This window comes from Pseudophryne corroboree, chromosome 6 (genome assembly GCF_028390025.1).
Source record: "Pseudophryne corroboree isolate aPseCor3 chromosome 6, aPseCor3.hap2, whole genome shotgun sequence".
Classification (NCBI taxonomy): domain Eukaryota; kingdom Metazoa; phylum Chordata; class Amphibia; order Anura; family Myobatrachidae; genus Pseudophryne; species Pseudophryne corroboree.
This window is the reverse complement of record NC_086449.1, coordinates 790,594,302-790,616,970: the sequence shown is the minus strand read 5'-3', so window position 1 is coordinate 790,616,970 and position 22,669 is coordinate 790,594,302. Positions and strand designations below refer to the sequence as shown.

The 22,669-nt window shown below is 36.7% G+C and overlaps 2 protein-coding genes and 2 pseudogenes across 2 annotated transcripts in view; 2 read left to right on the top strand and 2 right to left on the bottom strand.

The window, feature by feature from the left end:
• The window catches only part of LOC134933536 (protocadherin alpha-C2-like), a 349,525-nt gene extending 327,582 nt beyond the window's left edge, over positions 1-21,943 (bottom strand). Inside the window, exon 1 of the mRNA XM_063928797.1 lies at positions 19,498-21,943. Coding sequence (XP_063784867.1) covers positions 19,498-21,858 — 2,361 coding nt within the window. The 5' untranslated portion in view covers positions 21,859-21,943. The remainder of the gene's footprint in view (positions 1-19,497) is intronic.
• Positions 4,557-6,926, bottom strand: LOC134933916 (protocadherin alpha-5-like). Its single transcript, XM_063929464.1, has one exon. It carries the CDS (start codon positions 6,924-6,926, stop codon positions 4,557-4,559), a length of 2,370 nt encoding a protein of 789 aa, XP_063785534.1.
• LOC134939003 (5S ribosomal RNA) lies at positions 10,313-10,431 on the top strand (annotated as a pseudogene).
• LOC134936866 (5S ribosomal RNA) lies at positions 16,990-17,108 on the top strand (annotated as a pseudogene).
• Positions 21,944-22,669: the final 726 nt, after the last annotated feature.

Sequence of the window (22,669 nt, the reverse complement as noted above, 5' to 3'; positions counted from 1 at the left end):
GTACAGTACAGTATGTCTATTTTAAACCCTTTTCTGCTTTTGAAGCATATTTTTGTAAATGAATTACTTTATATTCAAAATTATTTACTTACTGCATTATCTATAATTTGTTTATTAACTTGATATATTACACATATTATGAAGAGATGTTGTTTTCTCCTCAATGTTTTCTTCTAAAACAAATAATATATAATACCGTATGTTGATCATCTAAATATCAAGTTTGCAAATGTCATTAAAATACAAGCTGCACTAAAAACATAATTAAAATATAAATGGAATTAGTGGAAACTAGATAAAATAGTTTTGAATTATGCTAATAAAAACATGAATTTGCAAAGTGTACGAGAATTGCACCAATAAAACCCATGAACTCTATTGATCAATCCCTAATTAATATAGAGTAATTAATATGTATTTAGGTGCAAATCTTTATTAATAGTACTTAACTGCACAAAAAATATCCTCAACATACATTTGCAGTGTACAAAGCCACTGCACCTTTGGATATAGCTACTGTGTTAAAATATGCTAATGGTCCAGGAGGTGTCTTGTGTAAATACATACCTCCTGGATGTTTCTTTGATCTGGTGCTGTGTCCGAAGACACAGCATTGAATCACTCTGCATAATTGTCCGTCATGTGAGTAACCCTGAGCTTCGTACACAGGATAGCCAGTGTTTTCATCCTTCTTGGGCAAGAGATGCTAAGTCAGAAGACCTAGACACTGGCCTCAGCATGTCTCAAAAATGAGGCCAACATGTCCCTGTTTTCAAGAATACTCTCTGTCTTCACCCACCGCACACCCCTAAATGGCTGCAGCCTGTCAATCAGACTGCACTTTAGGGGGCATTGCATCCTGTGACACAGGACCCGATCTGAACATGCTTAATAACTGTATATAATGACATTGTCATATACACACAGACGTTTTTTAAATGGTTATTAAAAAAATGCAAACATTACATTTTTTATATAAAATGTAAGCCAAATACTAATAAAAACTAAATGAGCAAACATCAGATGTTTTCAATTGTAAAAATCATTTTTCATGCAGTAGTCTAAATGGCAAATAAGTAACACAAATAGACTGCCACAATTGCATATTATAAAGCCCACTAATGATTTAAGTACTATCAGCTGGAGAGGTCAACATGCAATTATATAGTATAATTATTAAAAATGCTGCTGATAGTCATCACATCAGTTGCATATTGATGCACCACACCTACAACGCAAACAACAGACTTTCCTACTACAAATCATACAGTACCTGGAGGCATCCACATTAAATGATGTAATTATTACATGAATACTTCCTTACTGTTGTGGCTTCCCCACTCAAGACTTGTGTTTTTAATTCACATGCATCATAGAGAAGAAATGCAAATCTATGTCCAACTATACAAGAGTCATGGAATCAACATTATAATGTTATTTATCTGTGTGATATTAGTAAAATACATCAGATAAAAGTATACGGAATGGATGGCAACCCCTAAAATGTATATACTTCTGTGCCTCAACTTTTGCCATTTGTGTAGAAAGGTTTTAAACAAGCACTTTGACTACTAGTACATAGTGTGATATTTGTTTCTTGGTTAAAATCATATTTTTGTCTTAAGACAATAATTCAAACAAAAAGTAACTATTTGGACTATTGTTAAAATTCATTTTCAAAGCAAAACACATAAAGGGCTAAAACTCAAAATGTTTTTTTTCTCTAAGCAGAAGATTCAAATGCATCTTTGTTTTCAAATTGTAAAAAACATGTATCAAAGCAAATGTTTTAAAACTAGCCGATTGCTGACCATGATGCTGGGATTCATACAGAAAGTGCACTGTGTCAGGCCAAACCACATTGAAAATTATACAAAAGTCACATTTAAAAAAATTAATTCTCATTGTAACGCTGTTCAAGTGCTTTGAGTATAAAGCATACATGGCCTAATAACATTTAGACATAAATCTTATGTGTACAAATTTACATAAAGCATACAGATGTAAACAGTGCAATGATGCTATAGTCATCATCATCAACAAGCAAACTTGTGATAGGATTATTGGACACACAAACATATTCCTCCTAAAAGTTGGATTGTGAACTTACATGTTAGTCAAAATTGCTTGTGTTAGGAAGGATAACATTTTGAGAAAAACTTTTTTATGATATTTGGTTTGCAAGCTCAAGGTCTGCTTCAAGCTGAATGTGGTTTGTTCTAAACTCCATATGGTTTGATGTAAATCTATTTGCAACTTTTAAAATGACCATTCATTGGATGTAATTCAGAAATATTGTTTGTTATATTTGAATACTGTATCTTCTAAAGAAATATTTATAAAATGTTCTTGATTGTAGATGATATGAATACTTCCTTTATAATCCACAGTTACTATTATGTCATACATACATATGAAATGGACCCACCAGCAAATCTGTAGTATTGCATACTTACTGTAGTTATAAAACTTAAGTAACTAAATGTACTTACTAATTTATCCCTTAAATATATATACACCAAAAAAGCATGGACATCCATCATAATCTGTGTCTCAGGAATATTCATTTTTTTATGGAATTAATTACAATATTATCAAGTAGAAAAGACAGCACAAACTAAGTGAGAAAAACACCCTGGAATCAGTTTCCAAAGAGTTTGTGAGTTTATCTGGCAGGTCCAAAAATCAGGATGTAAATTAGTAAGGCCAAATGCTAGTCAACATCCTCTGATTTGCAAGTTTACATTTTTGTCACATACACAACAGATTCTTTAAAAATAAGGAAAATTAATTTTTAGTTATGTGTAATTTATGAAGGACAGATTAAGCAATCACACATTACTCCTTCACACAGATATAAATGAATGTCAAAATAGTCTATTTTACCCTTATGCTTATTTAAAAATGTTTCAATTTGAAAGGTCATGTCATTAAAATTTTATTTTCATGTAATGGTTGCTTTGAAAAATGGTTTAAACTACAGTGCAGTACACATTTATCCAATGGTTAAAAGGCAAGGATAAAAATATAAAATATAAAGCAAGATTTAACTACATGCATATTATAATGCATAACCAAGTTCTACATCATTTGGTTATTTGATCCTTCAAATACTTGTTTAAGTATCACTGTACTGAGTTAGTAAACATATAAATATTTGCTATCTAAATATTATTTTTATAATTGTTTATTTGCTGAGGTCATCTTCTATTTCATTTCCATTCTTTTAAAATGGTCTATGTTATTTATTTGATAACTAACCTCTGGTATAAAAAATGTGAAAAAGTGACAAAGGATAAAGATTTATCATTAATAAATACAGATACAGTATGTGTGTGTGTGTGTGTGTGTGTGTGTGTGTGTGTGTGTGTGTGTCATGTAAATAATGACATAGCACATAATTGCTTTAATATCTAATATAAGCAATTGTATGTATTTCAGAATATGATTAAGTACATATATTGATAACTGTATTGTGGTGACTCCCATGAGTTTCTTTTACAGTTATATTTTGGTTTTATTGTTTTATTAAAGTGTGTATATTTTATTTGCACTGAAAGATAAAACAGAGTGCTGTAATACATTTTCTCTTTATAAATAATGATGATTAGAGGATAGTGTCTGATAAAGAATAATTATTTATAAAAACATAATAAAGTTTAAAGATAAGAGCATTCATACACTTGATACATTTGTTATTTTAAACTACTATAGGAAGGCAAAAATTAGAAAGTAATATTATATAAATTATTATTTAGAGGGAAAAACAGTAAAAACATTGTAATATTACAATAAAAAGCTGAAAATAATATAATGTAATATATAGATGCTTTCAATTATCTAATAAGATGTTAGCAACAAAAGTTACATGAAATGTTTTTTTAAAGTTGACCTTTCTTTCTGTTTGGCACATAGATACAACATGTATTTTGTTAAAAGTTGGGTAGTTCAATTCCTTTTAGTACAGATTAATGGGTGATAGAAAAAAGTACTGTAAAGAAAAAACTGAATAATATTTATACCCTAATAGCTATGCAATGAACCACATATTGGTTACTGATATTAAAGACTAATTGGCCGAAGAAAGCCTGTGTTACATTATTATCTTATTGTTTTGTTTTGTTGTTGTCATTGTTGTTTACTGTACCTTCATTATGACACACAGGAAAAAATAACAAATATTGGAATAGCAATAATCATATAAAAAGACATGAAATATCACAACAAGGTAGGTGGTCATACCTTTAATTTTCCCCTTTGTCTTGTCTAGTTACAGTTTAACATTTTTGTTTTATTTTATCCTAATCTGTGACATTAAGCATGACATTTCTGTGACTTGTTCTATGGGTACCATCTGCATTACACTTGTCTATGTTTTAAATGTAATGCTTAACTACTTCTACTATTGTCATTTTATTAGTTGTATTATGGTAATGCTTTATTATAGAAATTATTATAGTTATGTAGTAATTGTTTTGATTTATAAACAGACACAAAAAAATACAATTCTGAAATATGTGTTATTCACAATGAAGAATACAATATTGTATTTTAAATTATCTTACCTTATATGAAGAATTTAGCATGGTTCCTAATTGGTTTGCATGCTCTTCCTTTCCTGGAGATTGAGAGTTACTTGGAGTGAAGACAATTAAGTCATTTTTGGCTTGCATTGAATTTGAACATACTCGATATTGGGTTTGTTGGGAATACAACCAACTGCCACCAGTGTTTGAGCAGATCTTGTAATCTTCCTTCAGTTCATCAACCTCCTCTCTATAACTTTGCCACTTTAAAACAGTGAAGGCAATTAGTGTGATAAGAAATATACTCGAAATGATGCAGATGGCAACAACCAAGTAAACATTTGTGTATGAAAATCCATCATCATTTTGTTTGGACTCATGATTATTAAACTGAATTTCCTCTCCAGATTCCACCAAGGAGATAATGATTTGTGTAACTGCAGTCATCAATGGTTCTCCATGGTCCTGAACTACCACTTGCATCCTATATTCATCATTATCTGACTCCGTAAGTGAGCGTTTTAAATGTATTTCTCCAGTTTGTTGAGATATTATGAATGGTGATTTGCCAGGAAGATCCTTAAAATTGTAAGACATTAAGGCATTGTATCCAGAATCTAGATCTATAGCACTCATTTTGGTCACCAGATATCCTGGCTGGGCTGACAATGGAGTTTTAAGTGTCACTGTAGAATACAGTGGGAAAAAGGTAGGGACATTGTCATTAATATCATCAATAAAAACATTTAATGTAAGATTAGAAGTGAGCGGGGGTAGTCCAGCATCTGTGGATTTTAAATGACACCTAAAATAACTAACTTGTTCATGGTCAAAAGATACCAAAGCAAACACCTTGCCATTCTCTGGATTGATGGAGATGTAAGAAGATATAGAGAGCCCATCAATTGTGCCATCACTGATTGAATATGTGATGAATGAATTCTGGCCAATATCTGGGTCATAGGCTGATGCTGTGTAGATATGAGAACCTGGAGGGTTGTTTTCCTTGATAAAAATTGTGTCAACAATCTGTTGGAATATGGGGGCATTGTCATTCACATCACTTAAAACTATATTAAGAGTCTTTGAAACTGAAATGGATGGATAACCTTCATCTTTTGCTGTTATTACAACTTCATATTTATCATTAATTTCTCGATCCAAGAGCCCATTCACAGTCAAAGCAAAATCACCCATGAAAGCTGGATTTACCTTGAAGGGTGTATGTCCAACAAGGTGGCAATTTACTTTACCATTTAATCCTGAATCCTTGTCATGTACACTGATAATTGCAACTGTTGTTCCCTGGGGTGAGTCCTCCGGAACAGGAACTGAGAGTGATGTCACTGTGATCTCAGGAGGATTGTCATTAACATCTACAACAGTCACTAGAACTTTGCAGTGTCCAACCATTGAATGTTCTCCATTATCAACAGCATCAACCTGAATTTCATATATATTCAAATTTCCATAGTCCACTTCACCTTTCACTATAATTTCTCCTGTCTGTTTATCTAGACTAAAGACTTTGCTAACTTCATCCATTCCCATGTTGCTAAATTCATAAAATATTTCCCCATTTTTTCCTTCATCCGAATCTGTAGCATGTATCTTCAATAATAAAGTCCCTTTTGCTGCATTTTCATCCACACTGCACTGGTAAAATGGCTGATCACATAAAAGAGCATTATCATTAACATCTTCCACATTAATTACTACTTGGCTTGTACCACTAAATCTTGGCTTACCTCCATCATAAGCTGTAAGAGTGAGGTTGTGAACAGACTGCTTTTCTCTGTCTATGAATTTTTTCAGCACAAGTTCTAAGGATCTGATTTGATTTAAATATTTTTGAAAATCCAACGCAAAATAATCACTTGCACTGAGTTCATAATTTGTGATAGAATTTGCTCCCAGATCTGGATCAACAGCTCCCTTTAGTGGAAAATGAGATCCTGCTGGTCGGAGCTCTGAAATCACTAGATTGTACACATTGGAGGAGAAAGCTGGGCTATTGTCATTTATGTCTTCTATTTCTACATCAACACGATACATCTGCACAGGCTTATCTACAATAACCTGGAGGGGAATAACACAGAAGTGTGTATTGGGGCACAACATCTCTCTGTCTATTGTCTCTTTAACAAACAAGATGCCATTCTGCAGATTTACCTGGAAATATTCCTTCTCATCTCTAGTGACAATACGTAACATTCTGAAATTAATCTCACCTATCTCCAGTCCAAGATCCTGAGCAATTCTTCCAACAAAGGTGCCATGCTTGGATTCCTCTGGCAGGATATAGTGCAGCTGACTCAGGACCACATCCCAGAACATTTGCAACAATAACAAATGGACCAACCTTCTTTTTACTTGATAACTGTGCCTTAGATTGATCATTTCCTAAATTCACTGAGGATGAAGGTGATAATTTTTCCAGTATATAAGGCATTCACATTGTATGAAGATCCACGAGAAAGAAAGGGAGTTCTATAATGGCCGATATCCCTTCAACAAGATGTTGAGCTGGTAGCAGTGGAGAAATAGATTTCTTCAGCCTGCTGCTATATGTTGGTGTGGAGTGACGTCTAGTGTTCTATTACAATACTGCATTTTATATGAACATTAAAAGCTTAAGTAGATTTGTCTAAAATCATGGCAGCATTTTCTTCTTTTAAAAACCTTTTAAAAGTGATATACAGAGACTGGAATTAAAATCTTATGTTTAATTGGGTGTATTTTACTTCTTACCATATTTTATTTCAGTGATTTAAAAGAATATTATTCCTTTTTTTTTTTAAAAAGATTTCATTTATTTTAATATCCTTTAAGTTATTTTGCTCTAGAATAATGTAAAATTTTCCTGTAAAAACAACGTATGTTGCAACATATCACAATAACAGGTGCAATATGACAAGTTTAGGTCAGTCACTATAATGACCTAATGTAACAAATATTAAGACACATGTGCGTTTCCTAATGTGTAAGTCATTTATTTATGTATGTGTGTCTTCAAAAACAATGTGGTAGAATCCTTGACCTAAGTGAGACATCTTAAGTTATACATTTAAAGTACAATTTTACTTTTATATATAGCCACCATGTAATGTTTTACTATATTCAGATCATATATATGGGTTATTTGTGAAAATAAAAAAAGTTAAAACAAGTGTAATAATAATATCTTTAAATGTTAACAGCATTTCTGCACATGACAAGCTATAAACTTATAATAAAAAATGACAAAAAACATTGTCTTGTTTAAACTGTCATTTAATGACTGCAAAGACAAAATATCCAGGCAATTGGTAATATTTATGTTTCAGTGCGTAAGACAATTATATATATATAGCCCTACATTTTACTAGTAATGTACATGGCTAAAATACTTGCCAAACCTCTAACCCTTACTTAGTTATTCAGACCATTCTACTTTCCTTTTAAAATTCGCTGGTTTTTATTATATATTATAATAAAAGTTATATTTTAATAAATTAATTGTGTGCACCACTATAGGGCATTTCGAACCCTTTTTCCTTTTCTCTTGTGCAAACCTCTAACCCAAAAACAGAGAAGTAGTCTGGAAATTGATAATATTTGGGATTAAATACATTTTCCAATGGATACAGAAATATTTTTATCAAAGTATTATCCATATGTTGCATATTGTTCTTTTTTTATACTTTTTTATTTAGTAATAATTTTATATTAGGTTTTCTTCTAGCATTCTTTCTGATTTTGCTGAGTGTACACATAATGCATCTTCTTACTACTGTAAACAATAATAAAAATAATCATAAAGATACCTTTCCCAGTTTTGGCCTAAGTACAATGTACATTCTATTTCAGCTGTTATTAAGATTATCAAGATTAAGTATTATCATAACTATTCTATACAACATGTTTATAGAAAATGTAAAATACAGTACCTATCACTTGGACATGTAAAAGCAATTTTTATATTAATTAATAAATCAATTAAATTTTAATGTCATCCATCCCAGAAGGGTGAAAATATATAACCTCTGTAGTGGACCCATTATTTGTCTCAAAGTCACACATGTTAAACTCCTGCCACTGCCATCATTTTAGGATAGTCATAGTAGGACCCAAAATAATTCTCCATGGAAAACATGAAAATATCTGTTAGATGTTATTCATAAACTGAAATATTATTGACTTTGAGCAGCTTTCCATGCATCAAGACACAGAAAATTGCTATATATATATATAGCAATATAATCACAATCTGCAGCTACTGTGTCAATCCCCACCAACAACTTTCACTATTTTCCACCTTTTTAATTCACCTCTTTTACCCCTCTCCCCCTTTTTTACCCCTATACCCTTATCAGCCCCAGTACACCCAGCCCATGTAATAAAATAATTTTATTTTTCTTCCACTGCATAGAATATCTAATCCCTCTTCCCCCTCTTTTTTACAAAGTGGCACCCTCATATTTCTCTATGTCAGTGCCATTTCCCCGCCCCCTTGTGGCCACTCCATCACACACACACACATTATTTTCAACACGCCTTGCAATATACATGCCAATCAGGTGCCCTCAGCCCCTGATTGGTCCAGACGCGCTGCTCACGCATCCCTATTGGTCACCACCCAATCTCTGCTTACTTCTACCCGCATACCACACGGCATAATTAAACCGGGCATTTCCCCTTTTCCAACATGGCACCACCTGATCTTCCCAGCTGACGCACCATCCCCTGTCCGTCTGTAGTGCACACACACCCCCGTAGCATCATTACGCTCTGTAATCCGCCCACCAGAGAGGCGTATCCCCGCTACTCTGACGCGCCACACATACCCCTCTATTGGTTACTGGCGCTGTCAATCACCCTACTCCCGTCCACATGGCTAATTGAATGTCTAAGCCGATTGGCTGCTATACGTACCTACAGGGTTTTTAAATCATTCATGCACAATACGCGTTTTCTACAGACTCTACAGCGGGACCTTCCTATGGAGGCTTCACTGGTTACCATCCACCTACTACATTTGACTCTCTGAGTATATTGGCTCTTATCCTTATATATCAATCATTGCATGGTTGACCCAATGTGTATATAGGTTTCTACTTTCAGTATAAGCTATTACTGTGCTGTTTTTGTGTTATAGGCACTTATTTAATTTCTTCATTGCATGCACAGTATAGGTCAGAGGAGACAGTCACACACACACACAAAATAACAAAACAAGTTCCTTGTGTGCATAAACCCAGTTCATTTACCTGAGTAACTATAGGGTGATTTCACCTTTGGTATATTGCATGTTTATATCTGACTTAGACAGTATGCCCTACTAAATGTGTGTGTGTTGGGCTAGCTGGCATTACCTATCCACTGAATTTGACTCAAACCTATTGTACACAGCATTTTTAATCAGAAGCATTTTTTCTTACCTATAATCATTTTAGGTTCTTTTTTTCAGCCATATACTCAGGGTATGTGTATACTAAGAATGTACAGTAATTTTGCATCCTGCTTATGAACTCCTTTTGACCCATTTACCCCGTTATTGGACATTGGTTCCCTTAATATTATAACGGTCAATTAACTTTACAATTTTCTATCTTTAATCCTACTTTTCTTTCCTATCTGCCTATCATCTAGTGGACTCTCATCCCCGATCCAGGGTACACCGTGCCACTGAGTGACAGCTGTTCTACCCTGCCTAACGTGGAAAGTAGATACACGCACTACACATTCTATCTTTTCTGTTACTCTTCATTTTCATATATAGGTGCACTCTCATTGGTAGATATCCTCCCTACTATCATACCACGCTGCCCATGCCCGATCTCGTCCGATCTTGGAAGCTAAACAGCGTTGGGCTGGGTCAGTACCGGGAGGGGAGACTCCCTGGGAATACCCGGTGTTGTAGGACAGGAACTATTCCCCTTCCCCTGAAGGGTGGACACCAACAGCAGTATCACTACTAATTGTATCTATTTCTGCTCTTTTTCTCATATCCTTTTTTTCATTAGGACTTTTTGACATACATTCTGTATGCATGCCTGTTGGGGCTAGTGGTAATCAGTAAAGTACATAGTAATTGACCTAATTTAGTGGTCTTTCTATGTTAAAATATGTACACTGACCTCTTCCCTGGGTCCCATTAATACAGAACAACTGTACTGGTCAGGAGAAATGGCTGTCAGACTATCCAGTGTCTGCAACCTTTCTAATCTTTCTCTCACGATTTAATGACCAGAATTTATTTTAACACTTTTGAACATTCTTTTGCATACTTATAAATTCTTTTGTATTCATTGGATCATAGAAGGATATTTTGTTTTAATTCATAAGTGATTAATAAATATATGTTTTAACATTATCTTTCTCTAATTGAAAAATTCTTTCTTTTTTTCCAAGAGTGCGCCCACACAAGAGCTTTCTCTCTATCCCATTGCCAGTACTTGTACTCCCTAGCTCTGGGCGCACCACCAATAAGGACTACTATCGAAATATTGTATCTCTCTTTCCTATAGTTTAATTGTCCGCTTTTGGTTTTTTTCAATATATTCAATATCAGCAACAACCTATCACACACCAGTGCCCAGTCGCCCCTTTCTTCTATATAAGGCATTTGTCTATGCTGTGGGTTATACACAGCCTCTGACTGGAGCACGGTCTCTCCCAAATCTGTCTTCCTTTATCTCCTTTTTCTATATCTTTTCCCTCCGATCCTCACTATTAGCAGTCTTTCGAGAATCAATTCTTTGATACCCATCAATACCTGACATACCTTGTAGACTTACAATTTTCAATTAGTCTTTCTCCAACTCAGTATGACCACCTTTTCCCTCAAGACGGAATTATCCAAACGGCCCAATATCAATATTACAGATCCTTTCTCCGACACGTACGAATATACTACTCCCAACACAGACTGGCGCTCCTCCTTTCTCAAATTACAGAAAAATCTACAAAAGAGAACACGCCTCTCATGGGATGTTACAACGTTAGAGAATTATATCAAGCATAAAATTGCACCCCGTGGCCTCAGACCTAAGGTATTTCCTTCCTTTCCACTTGCGAGCGACAACCTGAAGAGTGAGTGGGAAGCAGCACTACTAAAGTGCTCTCACGAACTACTTCACCTTTTGGTGAAACATGACACCCTGCTACTCGATCAAGTTGAGAAAGAGATAGACGAAATTGGCAAGACTTTGGAAATATGGGAGAAGGATGCACTTTTCCAAGCAGCCTTTGAAAAACACAAAAAAGAGATCGAACTATATGAACAGACCATAGTGGATCGCAAGAGGACAAAGTTCATCTGGGACAAATGAGACTTTGCGAAAGGGGACATCTTCAGGTGGAATCCCGTATCCAAAAGTAGAAGTCGTCAACCGAGGGATGATCCTACCTTTTCAGAATTCGAGTCATCGACCAGTGGTGAATCAGCAAGTGAAACTTTTGAGAATCAAGAAGATTTTGACAACTTTCATCCTTGTTTTTTAGGATCTGGCCAGAGATCGAGAGGCCGCGTCAGAACTCGAGGAAAACAAGGAGAGGGGGAAAGGAGAAACGACGGAAGAAACTCGGATTGGGATCCACCAAGAACTGCGCGGTATCCGGCCCGACAGAGGAAAATGGTGAGATAGATTCCAACCACTCATTACAAGTTATCAACTTAACCACTAGACCCCTCTCTTCCAATCATATGGAGGTACTCACTAAGGGATTTTCTTTTTCACCATCCAAGTCTTTCAATAGATTCTCCTGGGAAAAAGACCTGCATCTTTTTGGAAGGAAACTCCTCCTTAAAAAATTATTCGCTAGGCAGCAAGGGATACAAACAGAGAACACCCTTAATCCCGAACTCACCATAGATGATCTCAACGCTATCCGAGAATTGGAAGAACTACAAGCAGAATCAAGTGCAGATGGATCTGCTACACATAGACCTCAATGCAGACCTTCCTTTTTTCCTCCGGATATCAATAATCCTGAGATAAAGGTCTTTCTGAATAGAGTCTCCAAAGAATTCGACGACATTTATGCGCAAACCAGACAGGGCCTTCATCGCTTCCCCAAGAACCTCAAATTTCGTGAGCGTAAAGCCCTACAAGAGCTGGAAACTTGGCATGATGTCATCTTTAAACCATCTGATAAAGGTGGAAACATCGTACTCTGGCCACGGGATATGTATATCACTGAGGCGCAACGACAACTTAACAACACCTCATGTTACAAAAAACTCCTCAATAATCCAACCATGAGATTTTTGAATGCTTACAATTCTCTAACACAGAACGCAGCAACCCAGGGCACCATTACCAAATCAGAACTCAAATATTTGACAGTTCAGAACCCTAAAACACCCACTTTTTACTTACTTCCTAAGGTACATAAAAATGTGTCTGTACCCCCTGGAAGACCCATTATGTCCAGAAATGGTGGCTTATTAGAACAACCGAGTCGGTTCCTTGATCTTCATCTCAGGGATTTTGTCTTATCATTACCTTCCTACCTACAGGACACGTCAGATCTAATACGCAAGATACACAATATATATTGCGAAGATAATTTTTTACTGGTAACCCTTGACGTAGAATCACTCTACATGAGTATTAACCACCACCACGGAATTCAAGCGGTCAAATATTTCCTGGATCAAGGAGGGATGAGCACCTTCTCGGAGTTTCTTTTGATCTTACTGGACTTTGTTCTGTCCAAAAATTACTTTGTTTTTCAGGATAATTTCTTTTTACAAATAAGGGGAACAGCAATGGGCGCTGCCTGCGCCCCCACCTACGCCAATTTTTTTTTGGGGTGGTGGGAACACTTGCAGGTTTTCAGCCCGACCAACGAGCGGTACACTATCCATGTGGAATTATGGCTACGCTACATCGATGATGTTTTCATTATCTGGAACGGAGAAAGGGACCTCCTAGTGGAATTTATTGGAGTATTTAACAACAACCATTTGAACATCAAGCTGACTCACACAGTCAGCACAGAAAGGGTTCCCTTTCTGGACCTTAACATTTACAGATCACACACTGGCTATTTAGAAACAGAGCTGTATCGGAAGGAGACTGCTACCAATAGTCTCCTTTTTCAAACCAGTTCGCATTTTCCACCGACTATTGAAAATATACCCAAAGGGGAATACCTCAGACTCAGACGCAATTGCTCGGAAGACCATATCTTCAAAAGCAAGAGCTGGGAACTCACCAATCGCCTTTTGGCCAGGGGTTATAGCAAACGGTCACTTAAAAGAGCTTATCAAGCTACCACATCGGTGAAGAGGGAATGCCTAATCTTTGGGACCAACAAAAAAATCCCACAAAAAGATGACACTATCAGATTTATAGGAACCTTTTGTCCCGAATGGAAAATGCTGAAAGAGGCCATCACGAAACATCTGCCTATACTTCAGATGGAACCCGTTCTGTCTCCCAGTGTTGGCCCCACGGTACAGATGAGCTGGCGAAGATCCAGAAACATCAAGGATCAATTAGTTCAGAGCCATTTAGTGACATCAATACGCAAGAAACCAGCCATATCGGGCTCCTTCCCCTGTGGCCAATGCAAGGCGTGTACACACATACTACAAACCAACATGGTCACGAATAAGTATGGACAAACAACTAAGATACAGCACTTCTTCAACTGCAATACCCAAGCAATAATTTATTGCATTACTTGCAGTTGTAACATCAAATATGTGGGTATGACCTCTCGCAAATTAAAAGAAAGGACCCTGGAACATTTGAGGAACATCCGGAATGCGCCTAAAGATCTAGCACACATGAAACAACTCACCACAGTCGCCAAACACTTTCATCTTCAGCACAAAGGCTCCATCAAAGAATTCAAGGTCTTCGGTTTGGACCGCATCCACTTAGGTATACGGGGAGGGGACCTAACGAAAGAACTATACAAGAAGGAGAGCGAATGGATTTTTCGGCTTGGGAGTCTTTGACCCCATGGACTAAATGAAAACATCAATTATGGTGCCTTTTTATAATTCGCAAGATTTTCATACCTTCCTTTCCTTTCTTTTCTTCATTTTCATTCATATCAGCCACTTTTCCCACAACTATGTTAAGAGTCCTCTTCAAATCCTGCCAACCCACTTCCCATTGTTCTAGCAGTCCCACAACCATTTACAACCCTCCCCCTCCTTATTTCTCACATCCCCATCCCCTTCCCTTCTCTCCTCCCTTTCCCCCTCCTTTCTCCCCCACATATATTTTTTCCCCTTCCTCCTCTTTTTTCCCCCCTTCCCCTCCCCCCCTTTTTTCCTTTTTTCCTCTTTTCCCCCCTTATCAATCACCTATCCCCTCTTTTACTCCATCAACCCAAAAAATCCCACCTCCACTCCCACCCACCCCCCACCAGCAACCCAGTATTTCAATCCCTACACCCCTAGGCGGGGAGGTTTCCCTTCACTGTCCCAACCCACATCCAGCACTTCCTTTGGGTATATGTCACCCATGTTGTATATCCACCAGTTCCCACGTCTTTTTCCAAACTCTGCCTTTCACTCCTCATTAGCCACATCCCCTTCTCCTTTTTCTCACTTGCACTTCCAATTGCACCACTTCCTTACTATTCATGGTCACCCAGTATAGCACTATTCACCACTGTGATCATATTCTCACCAGGGGAGGTACTAATATTAAAATTAGTCCTATCCCTGTCCTCCCAAAAAACCCCAATATAACCCCTTTCATCTTCTCCAGTCTGGACTATACATTATCCACACAAGATAAATTATAAAATATGTATGATTTCCGTATGATTCTCAAACACCTCCTTTTACTCTCATATATATTGCATATAATTGTTATACACTCTTTCACACTTCAAAAAAAAATTCATTTTCCTCATGCACCTGCTATTCTCAGCGCTTTCTACCTAGTTCAATCCCCACCAACAACTTTCACTATTTTCCACCTTTTTAATTCACCTCTTTTACCCCTCTCCCCCTTTTTTTTACCCCTATACCCTTATCAGCCCCAGTACACCTAGCTCATGTAATAAAATAATTTTATTTTTCTTCCACTGCATAGAATATCTAATCCCTCTTCCCCCTCTTTTTTACAAAGTGGCACCCTCATATTTCTCTATGTCAGTGCCATTTCCCCGCCCCCTTGTGGTCACTCCATCACACACACACACATTATTTTCAACACGCCTTGCAATATACATGCCAATCAGGCGCCCTCAGCCCCTGATTGGTCCAGACGCGCTGCTCACGCGTCCCTATTGGTCACCACCCAATCTCTGCTTACTTCTACCCGCATACCGCACAGCATAATTAAACCGGGCATTTCCCCTTTTCCAACATGGTGCCACCTGATCTTCCCAGCTGACGTGCCGTCCCTTGTCCATCTGTAGTGCACACACACCCCCGTAGCGTCATTACGCTCTGTAATCTGCCCACCAGAGAGGGGTATCCCCGCTACTCTGACGCGCCACACATACCCCTCTATTGGTTACTGGCGCTGTCAATCACCCTACTCCCGTCCACATGGCTAATTGAATGTCTAAGCCGATTGGCTGCTATACGTACCTACAGGGTTTTTAAATAATTCATGCACAATATGCTGTGAGATCCCGGAAGTGAACAAGCCCACGGGCGAAACGCGTTTTCTATGGACTCTACAGCGGGACCTTCCTATGGAGGCTCCACTGGTTACCATCCACCTACTACATTTGACTCTCTGAGTTTATTGGCTCTTATCTTTATATATCAATCATTGCATGGTTGACCCTATGTGTATATAGGTTTCTACTTTCAGTATAAGCTATTACTGTGCTGTTTTTGTGTTATAGGCACTTATTTAATTTCTTCATTGCATGCACAGTATAGGTCAGAGGAGACAGTCACACACACACACAAAATAACAAAACAAGTTCCTTGTGTGCATAAACCCAGTTCATTTACCTGAGTAACTATAGGGTGATTTCACCTTTGGTATATTGCATGTTTATATCTGACTTAGACAGTATGCCCTACTAAATGTGTGTGTGTTGGGCTAGCTGGCATTACCTATCCACTGAATTTGACTCAAACCTATTGTACACAGCATTTTTCATCAGAAGCATTTTTTCTTACCTATAATCATTTTAGGTTCTTTTTTTCAGCCATATACTCAGGGTATGTGTATACTAAGAATGTACAATCATTTTGCATCCTGCTTATGAACTCCTTTTGACCCATTTACCCCGTTATTGGACATTGGTTCCCTTAATATTATAACGGTCAATTAACTTTACAATTTTCTATCTTTAATCCTACTTTTCTTTCCTATCTGCCTATCATCTAGTGGACTCTCATCCCCGATCCAGGGTACACGGCGCCACTGAGTGACAGCTGTTCTACCCTGCCTAACGTGGAAAGTAGATCCACGCACTACACATTCTATCTTTTCTGTTACTCTTCATTTTCATATATAGGTGCACTCTCATTGGTAGATATCCTCCCTACTATCATACCACGCTGCCCATGCCCGATCTCGTCCGATCTTGGAAGCTAAACAGCGTTGGGCTGGGTCAGTACCGGGAGGGGAGACTCCCTCGGAATACCCGGTGTTGTAGGACAGGAACTATTCCCCATCCCCTGAAGGGTGGACACCAACAGCAGTATCACCACTAATTGTATCTATTTCTGCTCTTTTTCTCATATCCTTTTCTTCATTAGGACTTTTTGACATACATTCTGTATGCATGCCTGTTGGCGCTAGTGGTAATCAGTAAAGTACATAGTAATTGACCGAATTTAGTGGTCTTTCTATGTTAAAATATGTACACTGACCTCTTCCCTGGGTCCCATTAATACAGAACAACTGTACTGGTCAGGAGAAACGGCTGTCAGACTATCCAGTGTCTGCAACCTTTCTAATCTTTCTCTCACGATTTAATGACCAGAACATTTTTTAACACTTTTGAACATTCTTTTGCATACTTATACATTCTTTTGTATTCATTGGATCGTAGAAGGGTATTTTGTTTTAATTCATAAGTGATTAATAAATATATGTTTTAACATTATCTTTCTCTAATTGAAAAATGATTTCTTTTTTTCCAAGAGTGCGCCCACACAAGAGCTTTCTCTCTCTCCCATTGCCAGTACTTATACTCCCTAGCTCTGGGCACACCACCAATAAGGACTACTATCGAAAGATTGTATCTCCCTTTCCTATATTTTAATTGTCCACTTTTGGTTTTTTTCAATATATTCAATATCAGCAACAACCTATCACACACCAGTGCCCTATCGCCCCTTTCTTCTATATTAGACTATATATAGCAGAGCATCTTCACAAAACAAAAGACAATTATTGATATAGGAAATTAAGTCTCTTGATGTTAGGCTGCAAGCTTACATTGATCAATCCATGAACAAAATGCCATAATTTATTTATTTATGTATTAAAGTGAGTGCTCTATAGTGAGTGCTGGGTTCTCTGGTATTTATCTATTTATTTATTTATTATTTAAGCAATGTGTTCACAGGCCACTGCACCCAATCTAGGAATGATGAGTGCAGGTGTGCACCCCATTCCCGGGATTGATGAGTGCAGTGGATTTATGTATGTGAGTATTTGGGTTAATTTTTAATTAACCTACAGTATTTGTGATTACAGCCTTCTCATGCACCCCTACCTAGGCACATTTACTTTAAACCTGTGTCAGCTGCTTCCTTAGTGGCAATTCATTAGTTGTGTTGGTAACTGTCTTACTTATAAAAGTCATACATTAGTTGGCAGGTGAGCTTTAAACCAGGTAGCATTTTTATTTTGACTTTGATGTGATAGCAGTTGCCAGGTACTCAGAAATCTGGGTGATATTGTAGGATTTGCAGTGAGATGTAGCTTTGATGCATTGATCAACCTATTTTTTTTATTTTTTTATGTTTTTATGTATTAAGGTAAGTGAGCTTACTATAGTGAGTGCTGGGCTCTCTGGTTTTATATATATAAATGTATACACACACAAGGTTGGTTTAATAAGTAAGGTAACAAGACCTTGCATATGTAATGTTCTCTATTTCATTCTAATTTCCCATAAGGCTAGAGCAGATAGACCACTGCACCTCATATCAGTCATACTGTCTCAACATCAGTTGTAAGATAGCACAGCTGGTGGAAACATGGTCAAACATTGAGGTGTGTAGTGTGATCAGATTTCTGTGTCTAATGGGCATATCAGCCAACTTATCAAGGTGTACAATGATAATGTCATGTCATAGAAAAAGTTTAGGGTTTAGTGCACTGCCTGTGGTGGACCCACTTGACCAGCCGGATCACTGCTCATCTTGAACGTCTGTCCTGCAATTACCAATGGCAGTGCACCAAACCTGTTTCTGTGACATGATGTTAGCACCATTATATTGTGTGTCTCTGTAGGGGGGAGTTAAAGCAAAAAGCTAAATTAAAAATGATAGTTTCAAAAGTTAAAACACAAGTTTTTAATTGTAAAGCATATTTTGGAACCAAACAAGTGCTACATTTTCATATTACAGAGGTATGGTAGAAGCAGTAGAAGTATAAATAAAATGTAAGTTCTGTATTCTGTAATTTAAAGTACCTTATATAATGCTCAGAAATTAAAATTTATGTATACTAATATTCTGCCAATACAAGGACATTTATTAAAATATAAAAAAGAGAAAATACAAATTCAAAACAACATTTTGAAAAGTGGTCTCGTGAATGTGAAAAAAGTACACATTGTACAATTTTGCAGTTATACAAACAGCATGAAAATATCTCAAAAATAAAACTATAGTATGACCATTTTACTCAAAGTGTTCTAAAATATAGTTAGATATAAGGATATTGTTCTACCTTTGCTCTTCTGAAATTACCTCTTTTGTAAAAGAAAAAAAATCTTTCATAAAAAATTTTTTTTAAATAATTTTCTAATTAAATTAAAAAATATATAAAATTACAATTATTAAATATAAAAGTACTATAATCAACCTTACCTTATATGCCGAACTGTGCAAGAATGCCTGTTGGTTTGCATGGTCTTCATTGGTGGTGGTCTGTAAGCTATTTGGAGTAAAGACTATTAAGTCATTCTTGTTCTGGAGTGAATTAGAGCAAACTCTATACTGGGTTTGTTGAGAATACATCCAACTACCTCCAGTATTGGAACAGATCTTGTAACTTTCCTTTAGTTCATTGACCTCATCTCTGTACTTTTGCCATTTTAAAACAGTGAAGGCAATTAGAGTGATAAGAAATATACTTGAGATTATGCAGATAGCAACCACTAAATAAACATTAGTGTCAGAAAACTCTTCAATGTCCCCTCTGGAAGCATGATTATCAATCTTAATTTCCTCTCCAGATTCCACCAAGGAGATGATAATTTGTGTCATGGAAGTCATAATTGGATTTCCATGGTCCTGAGCAACAACTAGTAGCCTGTACTCATCATTATCAGTTTCTGTAAATTGACGTTTTAAACTGATTTCTCCAGTTTGGTGAGATATTACAAATGGAGTTTTTCCTGCAGACTCTTTAAAATTGTAAGACATCCACGCATTGTATCCAGAATCTAGATCTACTGCTCTCACTTTAGTCACCAGGGGCCCTGGCTGAGCTGACTTTGGAGTTTTAACTATCATTGCAGAGTAAAGTTGGGGAAAAGTAGGTGCATTATCATTTATATCATTAATGAATATATTTAATGTAAGGTTAGAACTAAGTGGAGGTAGACCAGCATCCATAGCTTTAATGTGACATTTGTAAAAAGCCACTTGTTCATGGTCAAAAGATACTAAAGCAAATACCTTGCCATTCTCCGGATTGATTGAGATAAAGGAAGATATGGGAATCCCATCAATTGTGCTTTCACTTACTGAGTATGTGATAAAGGAATTCTGACCAACATCGAGATCAAAAGCTGATGCTGTGTAGACATGGGAACCTGGTGGGTTATTTTCCTTGATAAAAATTGTATCAACAGGTTGCAAAAATTGAGGGGCATTGTCATTCACATCGCTTATATCAACTCGTACAAGTTTTGAAACGGACAGGGATGGATAACCTTCATCTTTAGCAGTAATGACAACTTCATATTCATCTTTCATTTCTCGATCTAAAGGTCCATTCACTGTCAAAGAAAAATCCCCCATAAAAGCTGGATTTATCTTGAAGGGTGTATGTTCAGCTATTTGGCAGTTTACTTTCCCATTTGTCCCTGAATCCTTATCATGTATACTGATAATAGCAACTGTTGTTCCCTTTGGTGAATCTTCTGGAACAGGAACTGAAAGTGATGTCACTAACATTTCAGGAGGATTGTCGTTGACATCCACAACAGTCACTAGAAGTTTACAATGTCCAACCATTGGGTGATCACCTTTATCAACAGCATCAACTTGAATTTCAAACATTTTAGTCTTTTCATAGTCAATATCACCTTCCACTCTAATTTCACCCGTTTGTTTATTAAGACTAAAAAGTCTACTCACTTCATCCATCACCATGTTGTTAAATTCATATATTATGTCCCCATTTTTCCCATGATCCAAATCTGTTGCATTTAATTTAAACACTAAGGTCCCCTTAGAAGCATTTTCAGTTACAGTGCATTGGTAAAATGGCTGATCAAACAAAGGAGTATTATCATTAAAATCTTCCACAGTTATGACAATTAGAGTTGTACCACTTAATCTTGGCTTGCCTCCATCATAAGCGATAAGTGTGAGATTGTGAACTGACTGCTTTTCTCTGTCTAGGATTTTTTTAAGCACAAGTTCTAATGATCTGATTTGGTTCATGTATTTTTGGAAATCTAATGCAAAATAGTCACTTGTGCTAAGTTCATAATTTGTAATAGAATTTGTTCCCAGATCTGGGTCAACAGCTCCTTTCAGTGGAAACTGAGATCCTGCTTGTCTGACTTCTGAAATCACTAGATTGTACATTGTTGAAGTGAAAGCCGGTCTATTGTCATTTATGTCTTCTATTTCTACATCAACACGGTACATCTGCACAGGCTTATCTACAATTACCTGCAGGGGAATAATACAAAATTGTGTATCTGGACACAGCAGTTCTCTGTCTATTGCCTCTTTAACAAACAAGATTCCATTCTGCAGATTTACTTGGAAATATTCCTTCTCATCTCTAGAGAGAATACGTAACATTCTGGAATTAATCTCACCTATTTCCAGTCCCAGGTCCTGAGCTATTCTTCCGACAAATGTGCCGTGCTTGGATTCCTCTGGAATGATATAATGCAGCTGACTCAGGACCACATCCCAGGACATTTGTAGCAATAAGAAATGGACCAAACTACTCCTCAGGTGATAATCCAGATTCTGACTAAGCATTTCTTAAATTCACTGAGGATGAAGGTGACAATTCCTCCAGCAAATAAGGCACTCACGCTGGCTGAAGATCCACAATATGGAAAAAAAAAATCTATGATGGCCGAAACTCCAACAGCAAGGTGATCAGTTGGTAAAAATGGAGAAATGTATTTCCTCTTGATGCTATAAATTGGTGTGTAGTGTCATCTAGTGTCTTATTTCGATATTGCAACATGATCATGCAACATTTTTGTTAATGTGCTTGTATGTTTTTTCTTTCTTAATGTTTTAAATTAACAATACATAGCACTATCATTGGTAGAATCATGTATAAAATCCTTATTTTATGTAAATGTACATTGTTTGATTGCATTCATAAAACAGCATGCATACAAATGTTGTAAATAAAACAACTCATCTGCATTGCTTCTTGGATATTTGATGGGGTCTTTCAAAAAGTTTACTGTGGGATCTGCTGTCAAGATCTTTATTCATACCTGTACATCAGTACCCAAAAAAGCAAGTATTTTTTTTTTAATGATGTTTTATAATGTATCTTGCTGGCTATTACAACTATACACAAACTGTTCAGTTTTCCGTCAAAATTCACACAATCAGAAGCAGTCCTATCTTTAGTTACTGTCCCAGTGACTGCGTGTTTCTCCTTCCAGGAAAATAACATTAAGCTGCTATTGAAATGGAATTGTATATATATGTATGAAATTTGACAAAATTTATGTTTTTTATATTACTTGCAAGTCGTGTGTATAGGCAAACCCAGGGAGGGGGGCGTTCCATTTGCCCGGAAACCCCCCTTCCCCACAACCTGGCC

Excerpts from the sequence above, each read along its gene's own strand:
- LOC134933916 (XM_063929464.1), bottom strand. The coding sequence starts at position 6,926 with ATGATCAATCTAAGGCACAGTTATCAAGTAAAAAGAAGGTTGGTCCAT.